The 25695-nt window shown below is 34.6% G+C and overlaps 7 protein-coding genes and 1 pseudogene across 9 annotated transcripts; 5 read left to right on the forward strand and 3 right to left on the reverse strand.

Annotated features, from left to right (window-relative positions):
• Positions 1-3405: 3405 nt before the first annotated feature.
• Positions 3406-4932, reverse strand: LOC147920439 (zinc finger BED domain-containing protein RICESLEEPER 3-like). The gene has a single exon (XM_087501069.1). The coding sequence runs from the start codon at positions 4930-4932 to the stop codon at positions 3406-3408; it is 1527 nt and encodes a 508-aa protein (XP_087357195.1).
• Positions 4933-7673: 2741 nt separating this feature from the next.
• LOC147920440 (uncharacterized) lies at positions 7674-8990 on the forward strand (annotated as a pseudogene). Its single transcript, XR_015590743.1, has 2 exons — positions 7674-8727; positions 8835-8990. The product of XR_015590743.1 is annotated as an uncharacterized LOC147920440 (transcript).
• An 82-nt stretch (positions 8991-9072) lies between these two features.
• On the forward strand, positions 9073-10035 carry LOC147920441 (uncharacterized). 2 transcript variants are annotated; one of them, XM_087500913.1, is made up of 5 exons: positions 9073-9200; positions 9375-9497; positions 9586-9626; positions 9719-9810; positions 9897-10035. In XM_087500913.1, exons 1-4 carry the CDS (start codon positions 9087-9089, stop codon positions 9789-9791), a joined length of 351 nt encoding a protein of 116 aa, XP_087357039.1. In that variant the 5' UTR covers positions 9073-9086; the 3' UTR covers positions 9792-9810; positions 9897-10035. The 2 variants fall into 2 exon arrangements, 1 of the variants encoding a protein (XP_087357039.1); XR_015590742.1 differs by having other exon boundaries at positions 9375-9626.
• A 131-nt stretch (positions 10036-10166) lies between these two features.
• LOC147920442 (uncharacterized) lies at positions 10167-12174 on the forward strand. Its single transcript, XM_087500912.1, has 7 exons — positions 10167-10300; positions 10395-10520; positions 10612-10677; positions 10791-11057; positions 11144-11222; positions 11312-11708; positions 11784-12174. The coding sequence occupies exons 2-6, from the start codon at positions 10471-10473 to the stop codon at positions 11654-11656; spliced, it is 807 nt and encodes a 268-aa protein (XP_087357038.1). The 5' UTR covers positions 10167-10300; positions 10395-10470; the 3' UTR covers positions 11657-11708; positions 11784-12174.
• A 1327-nt stretch (positions 12175-13501) lies between these two features.
• LOC147920443 (uncharacterized) lies at positions 13502-16616 on the reverse strand. Its single transcript, XM_087503296.1, has 4 exons — positions 16375-16616; positions 15806-16130; positions 15549-15719; positions 13502-15366 (listed from the first exon to the last, which is right to left on the reverse strand). The coding sequence occupies exons 2-4, from the start codon at positions 16127-16129 to the stop codon at positions 15142-15144; spliced, it is 720 nt and encodes a 239-aa protein (XP_087359422.1). The 5' UTR covers position 16130; positions 16375-16616; the 3' UTR covers positions 13502-15141.
• LOC104715403 (uncharacterized) lies at positions 14056-14871 on the reverse strand. Its single transcript, XM_087501070.1, has 2 exons — positions 14585-14871; positions 14056-14470 (listed from the first exon to the last, which is right to left on the reverse strand). Exons 1-2 carry the CDS (start codon positions 14869-14871, stop codon positions 14056-14058), a joined length of 702 nt encoding a protein of 233 aa, XP_087357196.1.
• A 2211-nt stretch (positions 16617-18827) lies between the features above and the next one.
• Positions 18828-21571, forward strand: LOC104766140 (serine/threonine-protein kinase WNK2). Its single transcript, XM_087502613.1, has 7 exons — positions 18828-19282; positions 19386-19423; positions 19542-19769; positions 19850-20070; positions 20154-20311; positions 20396-20756; positions 20846-21571. The coding sequence occupies exons 1-7, from the start codon at positions 19229-19231 to the stop codon at positions 21463-21465; spliced, it is 1680 nt and encodes a 559-aa protein (XP_087358739.1). The 5' UTR covers positions 18828-19228; the 3' UTR covers positions 21466-21571.
• Positions 21572-23730: 2159 nt separating this feature from the next.
• Positions 23731-25694, forward strand: LOC104766141 (imidazoleglycerol-phosphate dehydratase 1, chloroplastic). The gene is made up of 8 exons (XM_087502104.1): positions 23731-24035; positions 24133-24254; positions 24432-24536; positions 24633-24725; positions 24816-24890; positions 25006-25068; positions 25173-25346; positions 25429-25694. Exons 1-7 carry the CDS (start codon positions 23816-23818, stop codon positions 25317-25319), a joined length of 825 nt encoding a protein of 274 aa, XP_087358230.1. The 5' UTR covers positions 23731-23815; the 3' UTR covers positions 25320-25346; positions 25429-25694.
• Position 25695: the final 1 nt, after the last annotated feature.

A 25695-nucleotide genomic window follows, 5' to 3' on the forward strand; every position in this document is an offset into this window, starting at 1 on the left:
CTTTTGGGTGATTTCAATGAGATAATTTAAACCAGAAAAAAATAGGAGGACCAATACGAGCTGAATGGAGCTTCAGAGAGTTTAGAGATATGATTTCTATATGTGATCTATTAGATGTTCGATCTCGAGATGCTAGATTCTCTTGGGTGGGTGAGAGACAAAATCATACTATTCACTGCTGCCTAGATCGCGCAATGATCAATTCACCAGGTCGAGCAAACTTTCCAAATGCAGAACTTGAATTTTTGGAGTATACTGGATCTGATCATAAGCCTTTGTTACTTCATTTTTATAATAACCAATATAATCGGAGACGAACATTCCAATTTGATAAGAGAATGTGCGACATCCCCACCTTTAAATCGGTGGTTGAACAAGGTTGGACAATGAGGAATGACAATGTTGATATCCCTATAGGACAAAGAATATCAAGCTGTAGACAAGCTATGGCAAATCTTAAGTGTAGATCTCAACTCAATGCTGAACACAGAATACAGTCGATCCAACAACAGTTGAACATGGCAATGGAAAGTTCACAGAGATTTATACGACAACGAATCCCTCATCTTCATGATGCACTTGCGAGAGCTTATGCTGACGAGGAAAAACACTGGCAACAGAAAAGTCGTAATCAATGGATGGTAGAGGGAGACCGAAACACCAGTTTTTTTCATGCTTCTGCTAAAACAAGATATGCACAAAATAGAATCATTTCTATACTGGACTATAAAGGAAACCTTTTTCATGGAGATAAGGAAATTGGAAAACATGCGCAAGAGTTTTTTACCAGTGTGTATGCCACAAACGGTCACTTAGTCTCTCCAACAGAGTTTTCAGATTTTAAGGCGACAGTAACAAAGGACATCAACATCAGCTTAACAAGAGAATTTAGTGACAAAGAAATTTATGAAGCAGTCTGCCTTATTGGAGATGACAGGTCACCAGGACCAGATGGCCTTACAACTCGTTTCTACAAAAGTTGCTGGGACACCGTAGGAAAACATGTAATTGAGGAAGTCAAATCTTTTTTCAGAACATCAGTTATGAAACCAAGCATCAACCATACAAATATTTTATGATCCCGAAGATTGATAACCCCACCACCCTCTTTGATTATCGCCCTATAGCCCTTTGCAATGTGCTATACAAGATAGTATCTAAGTGTTTAGTTCAACGACTGAAACCACACCTCAATGGAATCGTTTGCGAAGCACAGGCAGCCTTAATTCCAGGACGTATCATTCAAGAAAATGTCATGATTGCTCATGAAGTGATGCATTCCCTCAAAGTTCGTAAACGTGTTTCACAGACATATATGGCAGTTAAAACTGATGTTAGTAAAGCATATGATAGAGTTGAATGGAACTTTTTGGAAACTACTATGAAGGTTTTTGGTTTTTGTGATCAGTGGATAAAATGGATAATGGCAGCTGTTAAGTCAGTTAACTACTCTGTTTTAATCAATGGGATACCACATGGTAACATAATACCAGAGAGAGGAATACGTCAGGGGGATCCTCTTTCTCCATACCTTTTCATACTTTGTTCTGACATATTAAGCCACCTTATAACTTCAAGAGTCATAGATGGAGATATTAGAGGAATAAAGATAGGGAATGGTGTTCCAAGCATCACTCATCTGCAGTTTTCTGATGATTCTCTTTTCTTTTGTCAAGCGAACAAACGAAACTGCCAAGCTTTAAAGGATGTGTTTGACATCTACGAATATTACTCAGGTCAGCAAATCAGTAAATTGAAGTCAATCATAACATTTGGTTCCCGAGTCTATGTTCGACGCAAGACAGGCTAAAGATAATTCTCAATATACCAAACTATGGTGGAGGGGGCAAATACTTAGGACTTCTAGAACAATTCGGGAGAAAGAAGAAAGAAATGTTCACATATATTATTGATCGAGTTAAGAAACGAACTTCTCATTGGAGTTCAAGAAGACTGTCATCAGCAGGAAAAGAAATAATGCTTAAACCGTTGCTGTCTCGATGCATGTTTATGCGATGTCATGTTTTAAGTTGCCTAGAGGAGTTACATCAAACATTGAGTCCCTATTGATGAACTTCTGGTGGGATCGGAATTCAAATCAAAAAGGGATACCGTGGATATTTTGGTACAGACTCAAACATCCAAAAAAAGAGGGTGGTCTCGGATTCAGGGATTTGGAGAAGTTCAATGATGCCCTACTTGCCAAACAAGCATGGAGATTGCTTAAATATCCAAACTCTCTGTTTGCAAAGGTCATGAAAGCTCACTATTACAAGGATGACTATCTGCTAGATGCGAAGGAACGGAAAAATCAATCTTACGGATGGTCTTCTCTGTTATATGGAATAGACCTGATAAAAAAAGGATCACGTTTTTTAGTAGGTGATGGTAATTCTATTCGCCTCGGACAGGATAATGTGCTACCGGGTCACCTACCTCGATCAATAACACCGAATGATCCAACTGGAAATCTTACCACGGAGGCACTAATAAAGAAGATTGGAAGTTACCGTACTTGGGATACAAATTATATTGATTCTAACATCATTGTAGGAGACAGAACAGCTATCAAAGACTAGTACCTTTCACAAATTGAAACACCAGATAGGTTGATATGGCACTACACTCTTTCAGGAGAATATAGTGTTAAATCAGGCTATTGGCTCCTCACCCACAATCCTCTAGATCCTGAACTTTTCCCAGATATTCCTCATAGTTCAGTTGAACTGAAAAACAAAATATGGAAACTCAAAATATTACCAAAAATCAAGCATTTCCTATGGCATGTTCTATCTAAAGCTCTACCAACAACAACCCGTTTAAGTTCTAGAGGTATGAACATTACCACAAGTTGTCCAAGATGTCATCAAGAGGATGAAACAATTCTTCATGCCCTTTTCACATGCCCTTTTGCAAAAATGGTCTGGCTTATGTCCAATATCTCCACCCAATACACAAATCAATTGCACACAGATGCAGAGTCATCTATTGAATTCCTACTCAATCTAACAACTCAAAATAATAATTTACAAGAATCCTACCTACCCTTTTGGTTACTATGGCGAATATGGAAAGCAAGAAATAGTGTGGTTTTTGATGGTTTCAGAGAAGGACCCACAACTACTATCTAGAAAGCTGTTTCTGAGACAAAAGAATGGAAAGACACAATAATACATACTGATAACATACGTCCGATACACAGCACTTCACAAATATCTTCTTGGTCTAAACCAAACTATCATATGGTCAAATGTAATTTTGATGCAGCTTTTAATCCTCAAAACCATTCTACCTCGGGTGGGTGGATAATTCGGAATCAATGACCATCTCATCAAATACGTTTTCCATGTCAACAATACCTGCTTTCTAACAAAAATCTGGTGCAACTTGCTCTCGGGACTGCGACTAGGAAGATGAACCATGTGACTGAGAAGATGAACCAGACTTGTTTACTAAACTGTTTCTACTGTACTCATCATACAAGTCCTTCAAGATATTATTCAAATCATCTAAAAGATGTGCATAATCAATACTGCCTTTCCCATACAAAACATCAAAACAGAGCTCAGCAAATTTCGTTTTCTTTCTAGAATCAAAAACACTTGCTACTATCACCAGCCTATTCATTTCAACTTGTTCTCCAAATGGATCCCAACACTTTGCCAACTTTGTTAACATAGACAAAGCTTTCTTTTTCAAACCGTCTTCAGGATCTGTATTCGTGGTTAACTCAGTCAGGTTGTTAGTAACAAAAACTATCTCATTGTAGAGTTTATGAGAGGCAACCGTATTTGAAGTTGAAAGAACCAATGTGGATTTATAAAATATGACAAGAGTAGAAACCAACCTCTCAACTTCATCAAAATCAGATGGCATAGGTGGTCCAATCCTTTTCTTTCCATCCACCTTTTCTAGAAAGTAATCATTATACACTTTATCTTCAGCCTCCATCCTCTCAAATGCCAATCTAAACTTCAAAGCTTGATCTAACATGAGGTAAGTCGAGTTCCATCTTGTTTTCACATCCAAAGGTACACTTCCCCTTTTAATCTTCACCGCCTCAAGTCGCAAATCAAATGATTTGAGTCTATTTGTTGTAGCTCTCACATACTGAATACCATTTCGAATTCCAGCCACACTACTGTCAACCTCTTGTAAACCTTCTCTCACAACCAAATTCAATATGTGTTCAGCACACCTCAAATGCATATACTTACCTTTCAATATCAATGCATCATCTCCACTGTTCTTCAAAGCTTTCTTAAATTTAGTCATAGCAGAACTATTTGCTGTAGCATTATCTACTGTGATGCAGAACACTCTCTGTATATCCCACTCGGCTAGACACTTAAGGAGAACATTATAGATTGTTTCACCCTTATGATCATCAACATTCTTGAATCCTATGACCATCTTCCTTAACTTCCACATAGCATCCACAAAATGAGCAGTTATTACCATATAACTCGCTCCAGTAGTTGTTGAAACCCATATGTCCGTAGTCAATGACAGCCTCTGTCGGTTCTGCCCAAGAATCTTCTTCATAGCTGCTTTCTTATTGACATAAATCTCCATAATATCTCTCGATGCTGTCCTCCTAGAATGAGGTTTATACATTTGAGCCTTGGAGCAGAAATGTCTCCAACCCAAGCACTCTACGAATGATAAGGGTAGCTCTGCAAGTACCATCAACTCATTGGTAGCCTCTCTAAATATTGCTTCTGAAACTTTAACTGCCCGAAGACTACCACCAGCACCATCAGAAGTAAAAACAGTTTGAGTTGGATCATTACCGTTAGCATCTTTCCATACCTTGAATTGTTTGCATAACAATTCGAGATGCTTCTTCATTGTAGAAGTGCCATTTTTAGTCTCACAAGACAAGTTTCTCCCACAGTATTGACATTGGCATTTGTCCTGTTTTGGTCCCATCTTGGTGAAGTGATCCCAAACCCATGATCTTGTATTCATCCTCTTACCAGAATTAGTACCTCCTCCATCGTCACTAACTCTCTCTTTCCCCTTCCTCTTATTTTCAGAAACCGGAGTTTAAACATCATCATCGAATTCGGATCCACTCAAATCAACACAATCATCTGGAGGATTTGGCTCAGCAGAAGATGCCATCTGCATTTTAAAAACACAAACAAACCAATTAATCTTTAGAAACGATAATCAATAGATTATCAAAATTACAAAAGCCATTAACAACACAAGAAGGTGACAAAATTAGTAACAAATTAAGTAAACATTCTATTGAGTATTGAGTATAACAATCTAGAGACAAAAATCAATTTAAAGATTAAGCTTTTGTTTTCACAGAAACAAACAAGAATTAGAGAAGTGACAATCTAATTTACTAAAAGTCTATACTCGATACTATAGAAATTTGTTTGTCGTTTAAATCAAAAGAATCACATAATTGAATCGATTGAGAAGTTACTCGAGAAAGAAGAAGAACCCTCAAAAATCAGAAGTCATACCTCTGAGTGATTTCGTGACAAGGCAGACGGTGGTGAGTTTATCTCCTTCAGCGGCAACGGTAAGGTCTCCGCAAAGTTAGCCACAGCAAGGGTTTCCAGGTTTGTCTTTGGAATAGGATGATGAATATATATGAATCGATATCGTATCAAACCTCGAGAGATTTTAGGAAATTGAATCGACAAAGTACAAACTGATAAGTGAGAAAAAAAGATCCCTAAGTGGTTTAGTGTTATGTTCCTCGGGTTCTATGGGTACCCGAACGGGTATCGGGTATTATCCAACCCTAACTCGAACCCACAGGTTCTGGAAAATAGAACCCAATAGAGTTTTATAGCTATACCCGAACCCAACCCAAACCCGGTTTTTTGGGTCGGGTACCGGGTTGGGTAATCGGGTTCGGATTTTATTCCGAGGGCTATTCGTGACATTAATCTTTGGAGATCAAAATTCCATACATTTGCGTGTATTTTTGTAAAGCGATCATATAATGTTGTTGCTCATACACTAGCAAAATTTGGTTGTCAAAGTACCATTTATTATGTTGAATCTTGTACAAAGCCCGGGTGGCTAATCGAACCTTTATGTAATGATTCTGTTTAAGCAATATGTTACCTATTTGAGTAAAAAAAAAAAGACGGATCACAGAACATGTTCAAAGATTTTTAATTCGCAAAAACTCATCATACGAAACCCGTGAAAGTAAAATATAGTATTTGAGGCTAAAAGTCATTTTTATCAAATCAGTTTTTCAAATTTTTAAAGAACAATAGCTCTTCACTCACCTCCTTACAAAATAAGGAAATAAAATCTGTATATATTTACAATTATGTTTGTTACCTTTTAAAACACTTAATTTCTATAAAAAAATTGAATATAAATAGTGTTAATTTTTTTATTAAATTAATTATTTAATGTCAATAGCATGTCTGTAAATAAGTGTCAACTTCATGATTTATTTTATAAATATCTCCAAAAATGTATATATACTAGATTTTAACCCGCGGTACACCGCATGATAATATTTTTAAAATTAACATTTAAATTTTAAATTATATTTATTTGTTAGTTTTGTCACTTTTCTTTAGTCTTTGAGATCATATAATTGTATTTTGATTGTTTTAATTTGCTATATTTTCTTGATTGCATGTCTAATAATTTTAGAAACTTTGGAATTTATTTCGATTTATATATGTTACATAGCATTAAATCATCATAATGGATTTCCTTTTCTCTAAAAATCCTACTAATAACTGATTGTTTCGATTGAATGGTGTTAAATTTTCATAATTGATTTATTTATCTATAATAATTCTTATACATGAACATTAAATTGATTTTGTTTATTAAATTGATTTCCCATATTTTTATTTATTGTCTTTTTATGAAACTTTTAAAGATTAACTTTGTAAATAACTTTTTTTAAAATTAAATAAGTATAACTTAAAGGGTATAACCCAAAATGTATTTAAAAATGTATATATAGATTTAATTTAACAATAGATAGTTTAATGATTTATTTTTGGACAATTGACAAAAATGGCACAAATTTAGGTTTTTGTTCCAAAGTTAGCACTGACTCTTAAAAATGACAAAATTAGCACAAAGTTAAAATGAAGAGAAAGAGGTTTGGGCTAACAAAAACTAGAGCCCAGTTTTATTTTTCTCAAAAAAATTTCAAAGCCCAACAGATCATTCTCGAAATCGACTTCTTCTTCATCTCCTTTCGTTGCCTCATTCCAAAAATCTGATATAGCGGTTACCGGAGGCTTGCCGCTTTACCGACCTATCTCATCGCTGCTATATTGTTGTCTCGCATCCTCACGCCGTTCATGTTCTCAGTATTTCGAATCGCGACGCCTTATACACCATCTTTTCAAATTCTCCAAGAGATCTGATTCAACAAACTCGACTCGACTCGCTTCTTCTCGTCGTGGCTGTAGTTAAGCCACCATTCTCTCAAGATATTTCGTTTTAGGATTATTTTTCTTGACTTTATGTGTGCTAATTTTGATTTTCTTAAATCCTAAATCAATTCAATGCAAAATTAAGTAAGATTCTTGTGGGTTTCAATTAAATTCTTGTTGTTTTTGAGTTTTTGTGAATTTAATGAAACAATATCTTGAAATTGTTGTGGGTTGTAGATTATTTCAGTTTTTAGGTTTCATTGCTTTTATGATTTTGATTGTGTTATTCTCGGTTCAAAAATGTTAGACCATTTTTAAGTGTGTGTTATGATTTTGAGTGTGTTATACTGTTATTCAAGAAGGATTGAATAAAAATAAGGAAGTAAAATAGATAATTCATGATGGATTACACTTATATGATTTTGAGTGTGTATTTTTTTGGGTTCGAACATGATAGATTACTGATCTCAAATTTATATTGCAGGAAAATGGGCGATTCTTTCCCAACAAGTGTAAAACTGCCTAGGCTACAATTCGTGATAGGAGAGGAGCCAAAGTCAGAAATCATAATTAACCAATTTCAAATGTACGAGTACATCAAGACAGTCAAAGGCATCCTCTCTGATGATTTCGGGAGGATTAGTGATTCATTCTTAGGACCAATTCTGAAAGCTAGCACAAGAGGTTTGACCATGTCAGGGAAGATGGTACACAGCGTGTTGTGCAGGAGCTTACACACATTGAAGGAAGATGAACTTTGGTTTTATTTTGGAGCACAACCTTTGAGATTCTCAATAAGAGAATTTCATATGGTTACTGGCCTTAAGTGCTCTGAATGGGATGGCAATGAAGATGCTGTTGTTAACAACAAACAGAGGCACACTGTCGAAGAGGTGGTAGAGTGCTTAAAAACACTGACAGCAACGAATCAGATAAAAGATTCTGTCTTGCAATGCTGGTGCTTATTGAAAGCATATTCTTGCAAATGTACAAAGGTTGCAAGTTTCCTCAAACATACCTCAACATTGCAAAGGATGTTAATTCGATGATGAGTTACCCATGGGGGAGAGAGGCGTACAATATGCTGATTGGATCCATTAAGAAGAATGTCACACCACCGAAGAAGAATACTGTATCAAATTTACTGAAGCCGAAGTATGATTTACAAGGATTTCCATTGGCTTTTGTTATTTGGATCCTTGAATATGTTCCACAACTACAAACGGCATATAGCAGACTGGGTGCAATGGAGAGACCGACTGCATTCTTATGTGAAAAATACACATACATAGGAAATCCATCAATTGCTCAGGTGGAAAGCATTGAAGCATCAGATAATGTAAGTTATGCATCTACTCTTAAACTTTCATGAAAGATTTATAGTTATTTGGAAAGCATTTATAGTAATTTGGGAATGTCAGCCTAAATCAATTTTTGTGGGTGCAGCCGAAGGTATTCCTCACTTTACCTTCAATACCAGAGGATCCAGAAGACACAGTTTCAATGGAAGACAATGATGATCAAGACCTAAGTTTACTGGTTGAGCTAGTGGAGAAATGTTATAGAATGACAGTCGATGATTAGAGCAAAGGAATGCTAGATATTGGAGAAGTGATGGAAGAAATGGCGATGAGATCATATTAGTTGCATCACAAGGAGAAATGTAAAGCATCATCTTCAGGAGAGTCACTTGTAGAAATGATAGACAAGCTTTCCAAAGTTGTCAAGGAGGGGTTTGACAAAACAAATCAACGTATATCCAAAATAGAGGACGAGGTGAAAAAACTTGTTGCGGCAAAAGCAAATGATACAGTAAGGATATGTTTATCAATATTTCTAAATTTATATTTTTTTTCTTACAAGTAACAGTGACTATTTTCATTTTCTGTTGCAGTGCAATAATTCTAAGTTTACAAGTTTTTTAACTTTTATTTTGAAATTTTTTTCATGCATGTAATTGCTAACCGTTTTCATTTTGTGTTGTAGGATCTACACCAAGATAGTGGAATGCCTCCATATCCCAGTTCTTTAATTACAAAGCCTCCATTCCCCAGTTCTCCATGCGCTGAGCATGTGACTCAGGTTGCTGACTCTCAGATTCCTATAGAGGTACTAATGCTTCCTAAAAATGATTTGTATTTGCAGAGTGGTGATGGGATCCGTCCGACTAACAGTTCTCCCACTGAACAAAATACAGTGCATGTGGCTCAAACATCTGAGACTCAGATTCCTAAATAGGTAAGAATTTGTTTCTTATTTATATTTTGAATGTTATGGAAAGTATTCTTAATTATGCATTAAAGCTTCCTAAAAACGATTTATATTTGCAGTGAGGTGATGGGATCCGACCATCTAACAGGTCTCCCACTGAACAAAAACAGTGCATGTGCCTCTGACTTCTGAGACTCATATTCATAAGGAGGTAAGAATTGGTTTTGTACTTGTATTTTGAATGTTTGGGAAAGTATTCTTAATCAATTTGCTAAAAGCTTTTAATGTTTTTTTCAGCTACTATTGCTGCAAGAAGTTAAAGTTAGGTATGAGAACAAATGGAGCAAAGGAAGAGTGCGAGCAATTCTTGACAAAGGAATCAGTGTTTTGATGGACAAATCAAAGAAAGAAGAATTTTTTGGAAAAGAACAAATATGGTTCTTGCATAGAGAGAATGAAGGTGAACCAAATCCAGAAGTTTTAACTGCTGAGGTAAATGAAATGATTCTTAGAACTTTTAATAAATATTCTAACACATTATATTGACAAATGAAATAATTCATCTCCAGTTCTTTACTCCAAGCGAAACCCAAACGGATGAGTTAAACCAAACAGAGGAGTTAACCGAAAAACTCAATTTAGCAAATGAGGAAATGACCTAAACTGAGGAGATGACCCAGAAGCTCGATTCAGCTATTGATGTAAGATTTATTATACAACTTTTTCCTGTTATTTAATTTTATAGGAAAGTCTTTTTAAGCTAATAAAGGTTCCTAAAACGTTGTTTGCTTGTAGGGTGATGAAGAGAACCTTCTTCAGGAAGGTGGTGAGGAAGAAGATGACAATCAAAGTGATGAAGGTGAGAATCTAAATGATGGTCTTGATAAAGAAAAAGAAGACAAACAGAATCCAAAAGAGAAGGTATAGCATGACAATTAATTATAATAAGGCAAACAAAATCCACAACACCATCTGTTTTTAACTTTCTCATATGTTTTTTATGTTCCAAAAGGACATCAAAGATAAATCATGTGACGAGGGGCCATCATTCGATCTTGAGTGTTTTAGTTCACCTGAGGTATGTCAATTTAATTCAGTTTTTGTTTGTTTTGTATATATCATTGCTGATTTTTGTAAAAAGTACAAAGAAGACATTCATAAACACGTTTCTTTGTTACATCTTGATTTCAGGAAAAAAAAGAGAAAGCTGGATAAGAAAGATAAAATTGTTATTCCAAGAAAGAAGCAAAGAGTTGATGGTGATGGTGATGGTAAGAACCATGTTCCAAGGCGAAGCAATCAGCTTACAACTCCATCATTTTCAACAATTACTCCATATAAAGCACCAAGAAACCCTGCCACTTCTGCTATTTATCCAATGTTCAACCCTTTCCTGTCTCCAACTTTCAATGACATTGAAGAATTAAATTCTTGGAAGAGCTCAAATATCAGACCAGGGTTAGTGTGATGTTTTAAAAATTCTCGTCAATTTTTAAAAGTAAGTTTTTATCCAAGTATAAGACAATGCTTTTTGATAATTTCAGGGTGATAACGGATGCACAACCATTAACCTCACATTGGTTAAATTTTCTGGGGAGACCAGAGATGAATTTGCAAGAAACGGTACTGCTCACAAATTTGTTTCGGTTTCTTTTGTGTTGGCTAGACTCATAAATGCTATCCTAAAAGTCTTTTTCTTCTTTTAAATGTAGCATACTGATGCAGCTTTGGGATTATTTTGGTTGAGAAGAAACCAGGATCCCATTTATTTTCACAACAAGAGACTTCCGAAATCAACCTTTGTGAGGCCAGACTTCTTTTCAAAAATGAAAGCTGCATACTTCAATTTCAAGAAGGATAACTTTAAATCACAATTTGTGTTTCCAAAAGAAGTCAATGATATTGTGAGTGGGAAGTTGTCTTCGGTTTGTCTTCCTACTAAGAAGTGGCAGGATCTCGATGGAATTTATGGTATTGCCTATAACTCTACATACAAACAATTCATTGGTATGGAAATAAGCTTCAAGTTCAGGAAGATTACTGTTTTTGATTGTTGAACTCATGAGAGTAAAGGTGACTTGGTGAAAACTCATGTTATACCAATTGCAGGTAAGAACTTATTTGATTATGATGTGAATCTTATGCTTATGATATATTTCTGATAACTATTTGTGTGTATTGCAGAGATGATACCATATCTCTTAGGCACTGAAAGATACAGAGGAACAGTTGATCTGACTCCATTTAAAGTCTTGTGCCCTAAAAGATTCTTTCGTCGCATTAAGATTGATGCAAATTGTGGATTATTCATTCTTAAAATGGTGGAATGTCATTCAATGGGCGTAGAAGAGATGATGAGTAGACTTCAAGAAGAGCTTTCAGAAGATATAAGAGCCAAGTTATGCTTTGATATCTATCATGATATCATACTTAAGAAGATTGAGTTGTTTAGAGGTTGATTTTTGTTTTCATATGGTAGACTTTTCTATGGATTTATAAATTTACAATGGATTTATTGAAATCATATGTTATGTTTTTTGAGATTATGATTTAAATGTTAAAGATACTTAGTAAATGGTGTGTTTTGTGACACTTTTCTTATTTTGGATGGTATTTGTACAGATTAGGGAAAGAACGTAAGTTATTTAGGAAGGGTTTAGAGAAAATCAGGATGGCATTCCTCAAAAAAATAAAAAAAAATAAAAATAAAAGAGGATGGCATTCCTCAAATGCGCATCCAGAAGGTTCGAACCTGCGACATTGGGAATTTGCAAGTGGGAGAGTAACCAGTAGGCCAAAGCCTGTTATTCGTGAATTGGTTATAAACTTTAAAATATATGGTGACATATCAATTATGGCATTTAGGAAGAGATTATAAAAAATCAGGATGGCATTCCTCAAATGCACATCCGGAAGTTCGAACCCACGACTTCACGAATTTACAAGTGGGAGAGTAACTAGTAGGCCAAAGCCTGTTATTCAGGAATTGGTTATAAACTTTAATATATATAGTGATATATCAATTATGGCATTTAGGAAGAGATTATGACACATCTGGATGGTATTTGTACAGATTAGGGAAAGAATGTAAGTTATTTAGGAAGGGTTTAGAGAAAATCAGGATGTCATTCCTCAAAAAAAATAATAATAATAAGGATGGCATGCCTCAAATGCGCATCCAGGAGGTTCGAACCCACGACATCGGGAATTTGCAAGTGGGAGAGTAACCAGTAGACCAAAACCTGTTATTCGGGAGTTGGTTATAAACTTTAATATATATGGTGACATATCAATTATGGCATTTAAGACGAGATTATAAAAAATCAGGATGACATTCTTCAAATGCACATCCAGAGGTTCTAACCCGCGACTTCGCGAATTTACAAGTGGGAGAGTAACCAGTAGGCCAAAGCCTATTATTCGATTATAGTTGTAAGACATAAAAATATATGGTGAAATATTCAGGAATGGTTTTTAAAAAATCAAGATGGCTTTCCTCAAAGCCATCCAGGAGGTTCGAACACGTGACATCGTCTAATTACAAGTGGGAGAGTAACCAGTAGGCCAAAGTCTGTTATTCGAGAATTAGTTATAACCTTCAGTATATATCATGAAATATTTAGGAATGGATTAGGTAAAGACTGAATGGTATTTAGGAAGGGTTGAGGTCAAAAACACACACACCCCACAAAGAAACACTCACCACACACACAATAGAGATTGAAAAACACATTTGTTTAAAATTTATAATATTCAGGAAGGACTACTTGAAACTTAGGATACCCTTCATGAAACTATCTTATGAATATCAGTATGCTATGAAATTTACATCTGTAGGCTGTAGAGTGTTGCTGGATAAATCTAGTAACATTTGTAAAAAATCAAATGCATAAAAATCATCATATTGGGAATCTGCAAGTACTTTTATTATGTCCTTCATTACCACATCTGTTGCACTTATGAATTTGAGATTTAGAACCTGGTACACCAAACTCTCCAACTGATCTCTTTCTCTTTTTTGGCGGTCTCCCACTCTTTATCCTAGTTTGTGGTGGAGCACAGAAGTATTCAGCTACAGAATGTGGAAATACCTAATTCTTCACATCTCCACTTGGATGAATGCTCTCGGCATATGCTTTAGCCCAAATATCTGTCAAATAGAAATGATCAACCAGTTTGTATTCATCCATGTTTGTACGCTTTGCAGCAGCAATGGCGTGAATGCAAGGAATCCTTTCAATGTCAAAGACGCAGCAGGTACAAGTCTTGTTCTTTAGGTGAACAACAAACTTATTCCTATCATCTTTGACCTCAAACTCATGTTGATCGACTTGAAAAACATCTAGTTTCATTGCCTTACTGAACCTTAATATTATCTCATCTGTAACATTTGGTGTAGCACGCTTGTTGTGTTTGGCAGCTTTTTCTCGTCGCTCATGAAACCATGTTGTAAGGGTTATATTGTCTCAAGAAGTGAAATCACTGGCAGCTCTCGAGGATCCTTTAACATAGAATTCAATGACTCAGCAATGTTGGCTGTCATAATATTGTAGCGGTTAGATGGTGCATAACAACGAGCCCACTTCCTGAAATCAGCCTCTTCTAAATACTTGGCCAGTTTTGGATTAGAATTCTGTATATCCCTAAAAACACCTTCAAACTCATGAAACGTAAAAGTATTAGCTGCTGATTCGAAAAGAGGCAAAAAGCTTTTACTCCTGAACTTTACCTTGATGTTGTTTTTGAGATGAAATTTGCAAATGCCATGATGGGATGTTGGATACAATTTTGAGATTGCTTTTTCAATGGATTGAGCACGGTCAGAAACAAATACCAAATCCGGTGCATCAGGGATGAGAGTGAGCAAACACCTAAAGAACCAATTCCATGCAATGTCATTTTCTGAATCAACAATGGCAAATGCTATCGGGTATAAGTGCTAATCTCCATCTTTTGCAGTATCTGCTAGCAAAGTTCTCTTATACTTTCCTTTTAGGAATGTACCATCAACATCAATCACTTTTCTCATTAAAGAAAAACCTCTAATCGACTGGCCAAATGAGATGAATACGTATTTGAAATTCTTCAAAGGATCCAACTCAAGATAAGCAATTGTTCCTGGATTTTTTTCCCTTGCCATGTACAACCATTTCGCTATATTTAAATAACTATCCTCAGCAGTGCCTCTAACCAATTTCTGACCTTCCTCTTTTGCTCTCCAGGCTTTTTTGTATGGTATGTATACTCTATGATCTTTTCTGGCCAACTCCATAATCTTTTTTTATTTGAGACCAACTTTCTTTTCTCCATAGTTGTTGCAGTAAAAACTCCCAAGCAACTTTGCAGTTGCTTGTCTATGGTTGGCATTCCTGTGGGTTGTGTCACAATTGTGTTCATGACAATACTTCTTCACCACAAAGAATTCAGATGATTGTAGCCTAGTCGCACGCAATTGCCAACTGTATTTATCATCAACACATCCCAAAATAACTCTAGTTTTGTTTGACCATCGAACTTTGAACTTAAACTTCCATTCAAGTGCTCAGTTTCTCATCTTGAACATCAACTCTTCCTTATTCTTGAAATATCTGTCCACATATATATCATCAGCCCCTCGAGCCGAATGTGAACTTACCATACATATAGGAAAGAGATCTGGAGCAGGAACCAAATTCTCTAAAAAAGATCCTATTCCTTTTTCAGCTGTTGAGATCTCTATATCATTATATGTCGTAGAAACATCACTTCCAATAGACCGATCAAGTTCCTAGAAAAATAAAAAGATTAGTAAATGAAAAATAACATTTGCAAGTAACTATAGCTTTATTCTTGAAGCGTTCCTAAGGAGTTCATCCTTAAAATTCTTGATATTCATCATTTCTGTGATTTAGGAAGGGTTTCCTAAAAATATAGGAATCTTGTCTAAAAACTTATATTAATGAATCTAACCTTGTGTGTTTCATGTGCAGTCGTATGTGAACTTCCTGCAGGGATCAGAATAGGATCTCGAGCAGCAGGCAAAGCAAATGAATTATTGGTCTTTGCTTTTTCAGCGGTTGAGCATGTATCACCATGTGGCTTAGAAACTGAGATGTCACTACCAAATGATTGATCAAATTCCTACAACAAGAATTAAGTTATAAAACTATGAAGAATTAAGTATAAGAAAGTTACGGTAAAAACAAAAGTAAGAGTCATGTACTTACCGATACACACAAACGTCCTATTCCAGGATTTTCTTGTATCTTTCTGATGAAAGTGCACACTTGGCGGTCATTGCAAATGAAGATAGGAGGAGAATCTTCTACCATTAATTTCATCCTTGGAAGTTCATAGCTTAGTGAAATCTCTTTAACTAGACCATCAAGTCCGAAATCTTTAAAAACAGTCTTAACTAGATCCTTGTATGTGATATTCTCAGCAACTTCACAAAGTGATCCACCTTTGTTTTTGTTTGTATCGATGAAAAATCTCCAATGAAGCTTGTCATTAAGTTTCCACTCACCAAAAACAGAGTATATCTCCAACATTCTACAATCAAGCCAACAAAACCAAAATCACAGAACAACAAAACTACTGAATCTGCTAATTCATCTATATAGAGGCATAAGTCACAAATTTCTTCCTGAATTTCAGAGAACTCAATAATTTCAAACTCTGAAATCGATGATTGAAGCTATCGATCGAAGAAGAAGAAAGATAACCCAACAATTTCAAACTCTGAAATCGAAGAAGAAGAAAGAGAAATTGAAAGATAAGCCAACGGATTTAGTACCTGACTGAAGCTTCACGGGAAAATCTGATATCAGAAATGAAGATCTCTGATCGGAAAATTCTTCAAGATTCGCCGGACAGAAATGTAACAGAGATCTGGTTTTGATTTTTTTGAGTTTTTTTAAATAATTTCTCTCTATTAATTACTCAATATTAAGAAATGCTAGTTTTGAAACATTCCAGCGTGTGTGCTAGTTTTGGAACAAAAACCCAAAGTAGTGCTATTTTAGGGTATTTCTCTTTATTTTTTTATTTTTTATTTTGGGATACATATATAGAAAATAAATTTGCTATTAATAAATTTGCTATTATTAAGGAATTTAGGTAGCATTAATTAGTTTCTATAAAAAAACTCGATTTTGTCAATTTATCATATTTTACTGATTGCTTTTAGTGCAATTTTGTAGGAATTAAAATTTTAAATAAATAAAATTAAAAGGATAGAACCCAAAATATATTAAAAAATATATATATTGATATTCACTCATGTATCCTTGCACATTAATTAAAAAATAGCCTAGGATGACTCTACGGAGTCTCAGTTAATTGATCGGTTAACTTACTGGTTAAGTTTTGGCAATCCGAGAGCTTCCTTGTAAAATTCTCTAGGTAAACCAATCAAACCAATAATTAGATACCATTGATACTGGGAGCTTCATTCCCTATTACACCTAAAATCAGACTTCAAGACATGTTAACAACCTTATATAATCCTGAATTCTTGATCAAGAAAGCTAAGAATGTGAAATGATTAACAAGTATTGCCAGAAAGAAAATCGAAAATGGTCTTCCCCGGAGAACTTTCAAGGCTTCATATACTTCAGTTCTCATATATAAGTTATAACTAAGGCTATAAAAAAAAAAACCGAAAAAATTAATGTACACTCACATAAATGAAGAGGAATAGGTATAAGAAGAGAATATGCATGCAATAAGAAGTCTAATCCACCAAACCTAAGTATTGCATGTTTTCCTTGTTTACACTAAGGTTCGTGTGGAAGCAGAGCGAGGTCTACTACTACCAAACCAAAGAGAACGATATTAAAACGTTCTTGTGACGAAACATCAACTTCGGCGTCCTGATCACACTATACATCATACCGAATAACTGGTACCCAACTTATCGGGAGAAAATTCAGCGATTGTCGAAACCTAAGACGCCTAGATTCATATATGGAACAACTGGCAACAACAAAAACACCATTTTTACTAATCTTGATGAGAATGAAGACAGTGGCACCAACAGAAAAAAGAACAAAATCACCAAGTTTGAGCTTTCTCTCAGCCGGAACATAAAGAAAAGAATATACGCAATATGTTTCTAGAATGTGTGCCATCAGACGGACGTCGCTTGGAATCTGATTTGTCATTCACTAGTAGAGTGGTAGACTGGTGTTACTTGTACTTCTCTTTTGAGACGTATCTATCTATGTACCTAATCTTGACTTCACTGTCTTTTTAATCACCACAAATTAAAATGACAACTCAGCAATCAATAATATATGAAAGATTACGACATTGAAAAAGTTAGAACAAGCTACAATTATTAATTCACATGCTTGTTACTTACTCTTTTCAATCCATCTAGTTTTATAACAACGATGATTGCAAAATTTAAAATTCGTAAAAATTAATTAATTTTGTCAAATTTTTAACAGAAAATTTTTATATATTTCAAAAAAATTTGTACATATTTAGATGAAAAATATATATCAACATATAGAAGCGGAAAATATACACATACACTAAAATATAAAATAAAACTCTACGAATTTTTTACTCTTTTCTTAATCTAGCGATTCCAAATACAAAATTAAAATGTTCACGCATATGAGTATCAGAATATGCAAGTTGAACGTGAAAAATAGTCTTCGTGTTTTGCATTTTGTTGATTTGTCTTCATGCATAACCTTAACACATACTAGATAATATAAAAATATTTCATTTAGAAATCTAGGAACATGTTACGTGAATATGAAATTGAAAAGATTATTACAAAAAAAGTAAGAGTTATGGTTGGTCCAAATGTGTCTCAACACAATCACCAAAAAAAAAAGAGACTCTGTGTTGCTGCCGTGACTCAGTTCCATGTGCTCTTTTCACCTTTCTCACAACCCGTGACACCGAACTGCTACACTAGACGACAAAAACCCCAACACACAAGTGTTCGATAAACCTACGACCTTTTTTTTTATTTGTTTTCTTTTAATTTTGCCTTTTTGGCATTTCCTTCGGTTAATTATCGACGTACCGGTTTGGAATCATCCGGTTCTTGTAATTTAGCTTAGATCCCCAAAAAATCCAATCACAGCTTTATAACAACGCATAGCTTATATATTTATGTGGTCTTAAATCCACACTTTAAGATTCTTTGGTTCACACACAACACCTCCCAACTTGAATCATATGCCACAATTTTTTCTTTAAAATTCCACAAATATTAATTAGCTGACCAGATAATTCAAAATAAATTTCTCCAAATATTTGAAACTGAAATATACGAATTTTCGTACCTGATGGAAGTTGAAATTAGTTGCATGCCGTTTTCCTTACGTACGAGATTTGGCATTTATTAATTATATAAACCGGAACAACCGGTTATGTAAACCGAAGTAAACCGACGCATGGTGTTGGTAAAGTGTGTGATTGGGTAAGAAGCCTAACTAGTTGTCTGCTAATTGTCACTTACAAGAAGAAGAAGAAGAAAAAAAAACACTTGTTTCGTTTTTATATATTCTTTCTTCTTTAAGCATTTAATATTTTTCCTCTTCTACCCATCTCCACAAATTCCAAACATCTCTCTCTCTCTCTCGTTCAAGAACCCAAAAACAAAAAAGAGCAGAAAGAAGAGAGTCATGAATTGTGAAGAAAGCTTTGTTGAGGTTGATCCTTCTGGAAGATATGGAAGAGTATGATAAATTCTTCTTCTTGAATTGAAAATGTTCAACAAAGTTTTTAACTATTTTTTGGTTTATTGATTTTGGCTTTTGTTGTTTTTGTTTGGGCGTGCAGTACGATGAAGTACTTGGCAAAGGCGCTTCCAAGACAGTGTATTATATTATTAATAATCGCATTCTTTTATTGTTTAATTAGTTTTTAACTTTGTTTGGTTTTGGAATTGGTTACTTAATCCGAAACACTGTTTCTTTCGTTTATTGAAAATTTCAGGTACAGAGCGTTTGATGAGTATGAAGGGATAGAAGTAGCATGGAACCAAGTAAAGCTTCGAAATTTCACAAGGAACCCTGAGGAATTAGAGAAGTTTTTCAGAGAGATTCATCTTCTCAAGACTTTGAATCATCAAAACATTATGAAATTCTACACTTCTTGGGTTGATACACACAATCTATCAATCAATTTTGTTACTGAGCTCTTCACCTCTGGTACTCTCAGACAGTAAGTGTCTTTCTTTGTTTAGTTTTCTTTTATGATTGATTCACGGGTAATGTCAAAAGTTCAAATCTTTTATTTGTTAGGTATAGGTTGAGACATAGAAGGGTGAATATAAAAGCAGTGAAGCAATGGTGCAAGCAGATTCTAAAAGGGCTTCTTTATCTTCATAGTCGTTCTCCACCAATCATTCATAGAGATCTCAAATGTGATAACATCTTTATCAATGGGAACCAAGGTCAAGTCAAGATTGGTGATCTTGGACTTGCTGCCATTCTTCGTAAATCACATGCCGTTCGTTGCGTTGGTACTTTTTTTTCAAAACTTTCAAACATTATTGAATCATCAAAAGACAGTTTTGGACCTACCCTTACTTTTGTTGTTGTAAAGGAACCCCTGAGTTTATGGCTCCAGAAGTGTATGATGAGGAATACAATGAGTTGGTTGATGTATATGCTTTTGGAATGTGTGTGTTGGAGATGGTCACTTTCGATTACCCTTACAGCGAGTGTACTCACCCTGCTCAAATCTACAAGAAAGTTACCTCGGTATTAAAAAGATTCTTTGATTTTTGCTTCTTCTTGTTCTTGTAAGCTAGTTTTGAGGGTTAAGTCTTGTTTCTTCCTTTTCAGGGGAAAAAGCCTGAAGCTTTTCACTTAGTGAAGGACCCTGAGGTCCGTGAGTTTGTTGAGAAGTGTTTAGCTACTGTGACGTCTAGGCTTACTGCATTGGAGCTTTTACAAGACCCTTTTCTACAAGATTATGATAATGTGGATGGATTTGATATGAGACCTATTGATTACTATAATGGTTATGATGAAACTGGTTTGTTCCTTAGACAACCTCTGATTGATCAGTATGAGTCGTCGTCACAGATATGTGAGATTGATCTTTTCGCTAATGATGATGAGGACCATGTTGACATTTCGATTAAAGGGAAGAGAAACGATAGTGATGGGATATTTTTGAGGATCAGAATCTCTGATGCAGAAGGTAAAGTCTCAATCTTTTTTTTCCATAGTTGTTGTAAGATCATTGGTTATAAAATGATAATATCTCTTTGGACTTTTATGTAACGTTAGGAAGGATAAGGAACATTTACTTCCCTTTTGAGACAGCTATTGATACTGCATTGAGTGTAGCAACAGAGATGGTATCAGAGCTTGACATAACTAATCAAGATGTTGCGAAAATCGCTGAGATGATCGATGCTGAGATTGCTGCATTGGTACCTGATTGGAAAACTGATACAGAATGTTCCCAAAATGTGATCAACAACAACACTGCAGGGTTCTGCGGTGATTGTGCTTCAAATGGGTATATACAAGAAGAGACTGTATCATCATCAGGAGAAAAATCTCACCATCATCATCATGAGTTTGATAGTTCTGAGGACAAGAGCTGTTCTTCGGTTCACGGTAGGTTTGCCGATTTTTGGGGTTTGAGAGAATCACATTCTGATGATGGAGAAAAACAGAGTTCAAGAAAGGTCAGAAGTGGTTGTTGGTGGTCAGAGAATGAGATGAGAAGAGAACTGAGATGGCTTAAGGCAAGACATAAGATTCAGCTTATGAGAGTGAGAGGTCAAACGATATGCGAGACACCAACGGAGATCTCTGTTACACCAACGGAAAACTCAGCTTCGCCGCCTCTTCTTTACAGGGCTATATCACTTCCAGTGGATGCTGTGGATATAATGTGACATTGTATAGTCTGATTATTGTTATCACTTGTATTTGTATGTTTCTGACATTTTAAAACTTTTGTTAAGTTTCTTTTACATCACATAGAATTGACATCTCAAATCATACCTCAACACTCTCAATTCCACTTTATCTGTTACAGATGGCTCCTCTTAAATGAAGCTCGGATTGTGTTTTTTGGAGATGTTTGAAGGCACCAAACCTGATCTCCTGCAGTCATGCTTATTCCATGTACCCAACACCAAAAGTACCATTGCAAAACAACTGTTTTTTACATCTGATGAGAATATGTTACTTTAGGCTTGCCCTCTTCCAACCTCTCTTTTGGGATATCAATTAACGCATTCACCATAGGATCCAAAGTGTATTATTCTCTATTATCAAACCAATATAATAAATCCAAGGATCTGACCTAAGTCTTGAAGAATTTAGAATTCTCATTTCAAATAATTCTAACATGCAAATCTCACCCATAAATAACACTTTTTTCTATGTTTTACATATATATCAAACTAGATTATGACATGTATAAGTATACCGCGGGAATTTTTTTTTTGTTAATGTTGTATTATAGTAATACTAATTTTGCTAATATACTTTTTGTTAATTTTAGTGATTTAATATATAATCTGCAATTTTGCCAATATACAGCACAACAATTTTTGTTTAATACAATATTAATTAAATCAGTTTGATTCAAATTAATGATATTTTATTTTTTAGTATTATCAATTCAATCATGTCATGTCATATATAACTCGTCATGTAATATATAACTCGTTTGTGTTATTTTAAAAATTTAATATGTTTAAATATTCATAATTTTAAAACTTTATCAACTTTAGATATAAATTATAAATTTTTTAAAATTTTATAATTTACTATATACAATAAATTTACTAGATATGTATGTTGAACACACAATTTGTATTAATTGAGTAATATATGTTTTAAAAAAATCAAATCATGATTATGCAAAAAAATTATACATTTATATTTACTTTATGTATTATATGATGATTTACTACATTTAAAATTTAAAATCAAAAAGAGATGATAGGAGAATAATTTTTTTTAATATGGAATAAATCTTCTAAATATCTATATTTATTGTAGAACATTATATATATGGATATTTAAAATAATTTAATTGTGTTTGGTTAATTACAAGGATAGTAGAGACTAGAGAGAGTTAACTAAACTTATTTGGATATAAATATAAGCATTTAGTGATAAATGTTTCCAAAAACATATTTTTGAGCAAAAAGTGATGCAAAAATACTATTATAGATGATGTTGTTTATTTTGTTATTTGATTGTCTACATTCTGAAATATTATTAATAAACATATCTAGTAAAATTCAGTAGATTACAATTTTTGTTTCAAATCATATAAAAACCAATGAAAGTGGTATTCTTCATAAAAGTTTTTGAATTTTTAGTGCTTTTAAAAAACTTAAATCTAAAAAAATATGATGCAAAACAAAATTTGTAACTATTATATCAAAAAAAGAATAATGTGCCTCAATTTAATATATAAAATCAAATTTGTAACTGTCTGTTTCTTATGATTACCAACACAGTCACCAAATTAAATTCTCTACCCTCTCTAAAGAAGAGAAAAAATTAAATATAATCGACAAAGATACACAATAGTGTTCCACCAAAAGTTGCACTTTTTTTGTACAACACTATGCACAATTGATAGTTATAATTTATGTCTATCTAAATTATGCAACACATTTTTTATATTTGTTAAAAATTTTAAATGATAATATCTAAATTTTTTTATCTTTGTGTTTTTAGTTAAAAACTCTTGTATAATGGGACATAAGGAACATTTTTTAATATTTAAGATTTTTTATTCAATACCTATAATTTAAATTTAATTTTAATTTGAATTATTATTTATTAAAGTTTATTAAATCCGTCGGAAATTTTTGAGGCTGGTAGTATATATATAATCCCTTGTCCAATTTTTCTCTTAAACACTTTGTACCTAATTCACATTATGATCTGCAAATAAATGTTATGAGAAAGATTCTTTTATGATCTAACGTTTGCTTTTTGAGTTTTTAGATTAAAACAGTGTTAGAATGATGTATAACATTAAATCATTGATCTATCCATCCATGCATGGTTTGGCGTTGGTCCGGTTATAGTGGAATTTGCGGTACGGTTAAAATAATTGAAATAAATCAAAATCGTTTATCGGTTCAAACATACCGGTTCGGTTAAGATTCTTAATTAGCTAAAAAGGAGGAAGAGAGAATCAAAAGCATCGTCTCTGGTTGTTCGTTCGTTCGTTCCTGTGAGTCTTCTTCTTCTTCCTTAAGCCAGCGCTAACAAATGGAGCTGTCGTCTTCCGCCATATTTAGCCACTCTTCCTCTCAACTTCTCAGACCTAAGCTCGTGTTTAAAGATTTACTTCCTCGTCGGGCGATGATCGTTTCTTCTTCTTCTTCTTCTTCTTCATCTCAATCTCCGATTCGCCAATCTATCTCCTGCGCGTCTTCTTTCAGTGAGAATGTTACCCAGGCAACCAATTCTTATCCTTCTAAAGCATTAGGTAAGTTTTGGGGTATAGATATGGCTGAGATTGAAAACTCATTTCATCGTTTGATTACTTGTTTATTATTATTTTATTGTTTTTTTCTCTCAATCAGCTCGAATTGGAGAAGTAAAGAGAGTAACAAAGGAAACGAATGTATCAGTGAAGATTAATTTAGATGGTACTGGAGTTGCAGATAGTTCTACTGGAATCCCTTTTCTTGACCATATGTTAGATGTAAGTGTTCTTTTATATATCTTCAAAGTTATCACCTTTTTTTGCCTTTGGGTTTATTGGATTTTGATTGCTTCAGTTTCCATGTGAAGAGAGAGTTGTTTTGATTTCGTTATTGGAGAGTGTTGATTGATTAATGATTGTGTGTGTTTTCCACTACTTGTCCTTCTCTTGGTATAGCAACTTGCTTCGCATGGTTTGTTTGATGTGCACGTTAGAGCTACTGGTGATGTTCACATCGATGATCATCACAGTAATGAAGATATAGCTCTTGCCATTGGAACAGTAAGTTTTGTTGATCTTCTTTTCCCTGTGTAGTCCTTTCAGCCGTATTCTCGGTTCGTGTCAGACCTATGAGAAACCGTATGTTGTCTTCTGTAGGCTCTGTTAAAGGCCCTTGGTGAGCGTAAAGGTATTAACCGGTTTGGTGACTTCACGGCTCCTCTTGATGAAGCGCTTATACATGTTTCCCTGGTATTAAATTGTGAAACTTTTGGTTGCTCTTACTACCGGATATTCTCCCAGACTTGCCTACTGCTTATAGTGAACACAAATTTCTTGCAGGACTTGTCTGGTCGACCATATCTTGGTTACAACTTGGAGATTCCAACCCAGAGAGTTGGAACATATGACACCCAGGTTCTTTCTTCACTCCTGGATGGAGTTTTTCTCTTTTGGGTTTAAAATGTGTTATTTTATTGTTTTGTAAACACTGAAACTTATAGCTGAATATTGTGAACTTCTCTATTTGTAGTTGGTGGAGCACTTTTTCCAATCGTTGGTGAATACTTCTGGTATGACACTTCACATCCGGCAGGTACTATGATTCGAATCTCCCGAATGCAAAATAAAATCATAGAATTCATGTGTTTCTTCTATCATCTGTTTGGAAACCATTTCTTGATAGCTTTGTTACAACAGCTTGCTGGTGAAAATTCTCATCACATAATAGAGGCGACCTTTAAGGCCTTTGCCAGGGCTCTTCGACAAGCAACAGAGGATGATCCACGCCGCGGTGGGACGATTCCAAGGTTTGACTTCTCCTCCACCACACACACACACAAATGATATCATATAGAATGCACAATTCATTATGTCAAAAAAAAAAAAAAAAAAAAAGAGAAGAGCATGAAGATGCATCTTTGTTGTATGAGAGATTATTGATTGGGATGTGAAGAATGTATATCATTTAAAAACGCGCGTTTGATGTTGCCAAATGTCAATCCTGTTGGATCTTGCTGTTCCATTGCACAAGTGCGAAGAGCCAAAGTGAAGATCACTCAGTTTCGTCTTTTGTATTAGTAGTATATGTAATATGTTGTTGGAGAGTGTTTTATTCAGATCGCTCACCATTGCTAATGCTATATCAACCGAGGAACTTCTACTGTGACCTTAAGAACACTGTAATTACAATCCAATGTTCTGTTTCCATATTTGGCAAAAC

Source organism: Camelina sativa, chromosome 19, assembly GCF_030686135.1.
Source record: "Camelina sativa cultivar CO46 ecotype springtype chromosome 19, ASM3068613v1".
NCBI lineage: Eukaryota > Viridiplantae > Streptophyta > Magnoliopsida > Brassicales > Brassicaceae > Camelina > Camelina sativa.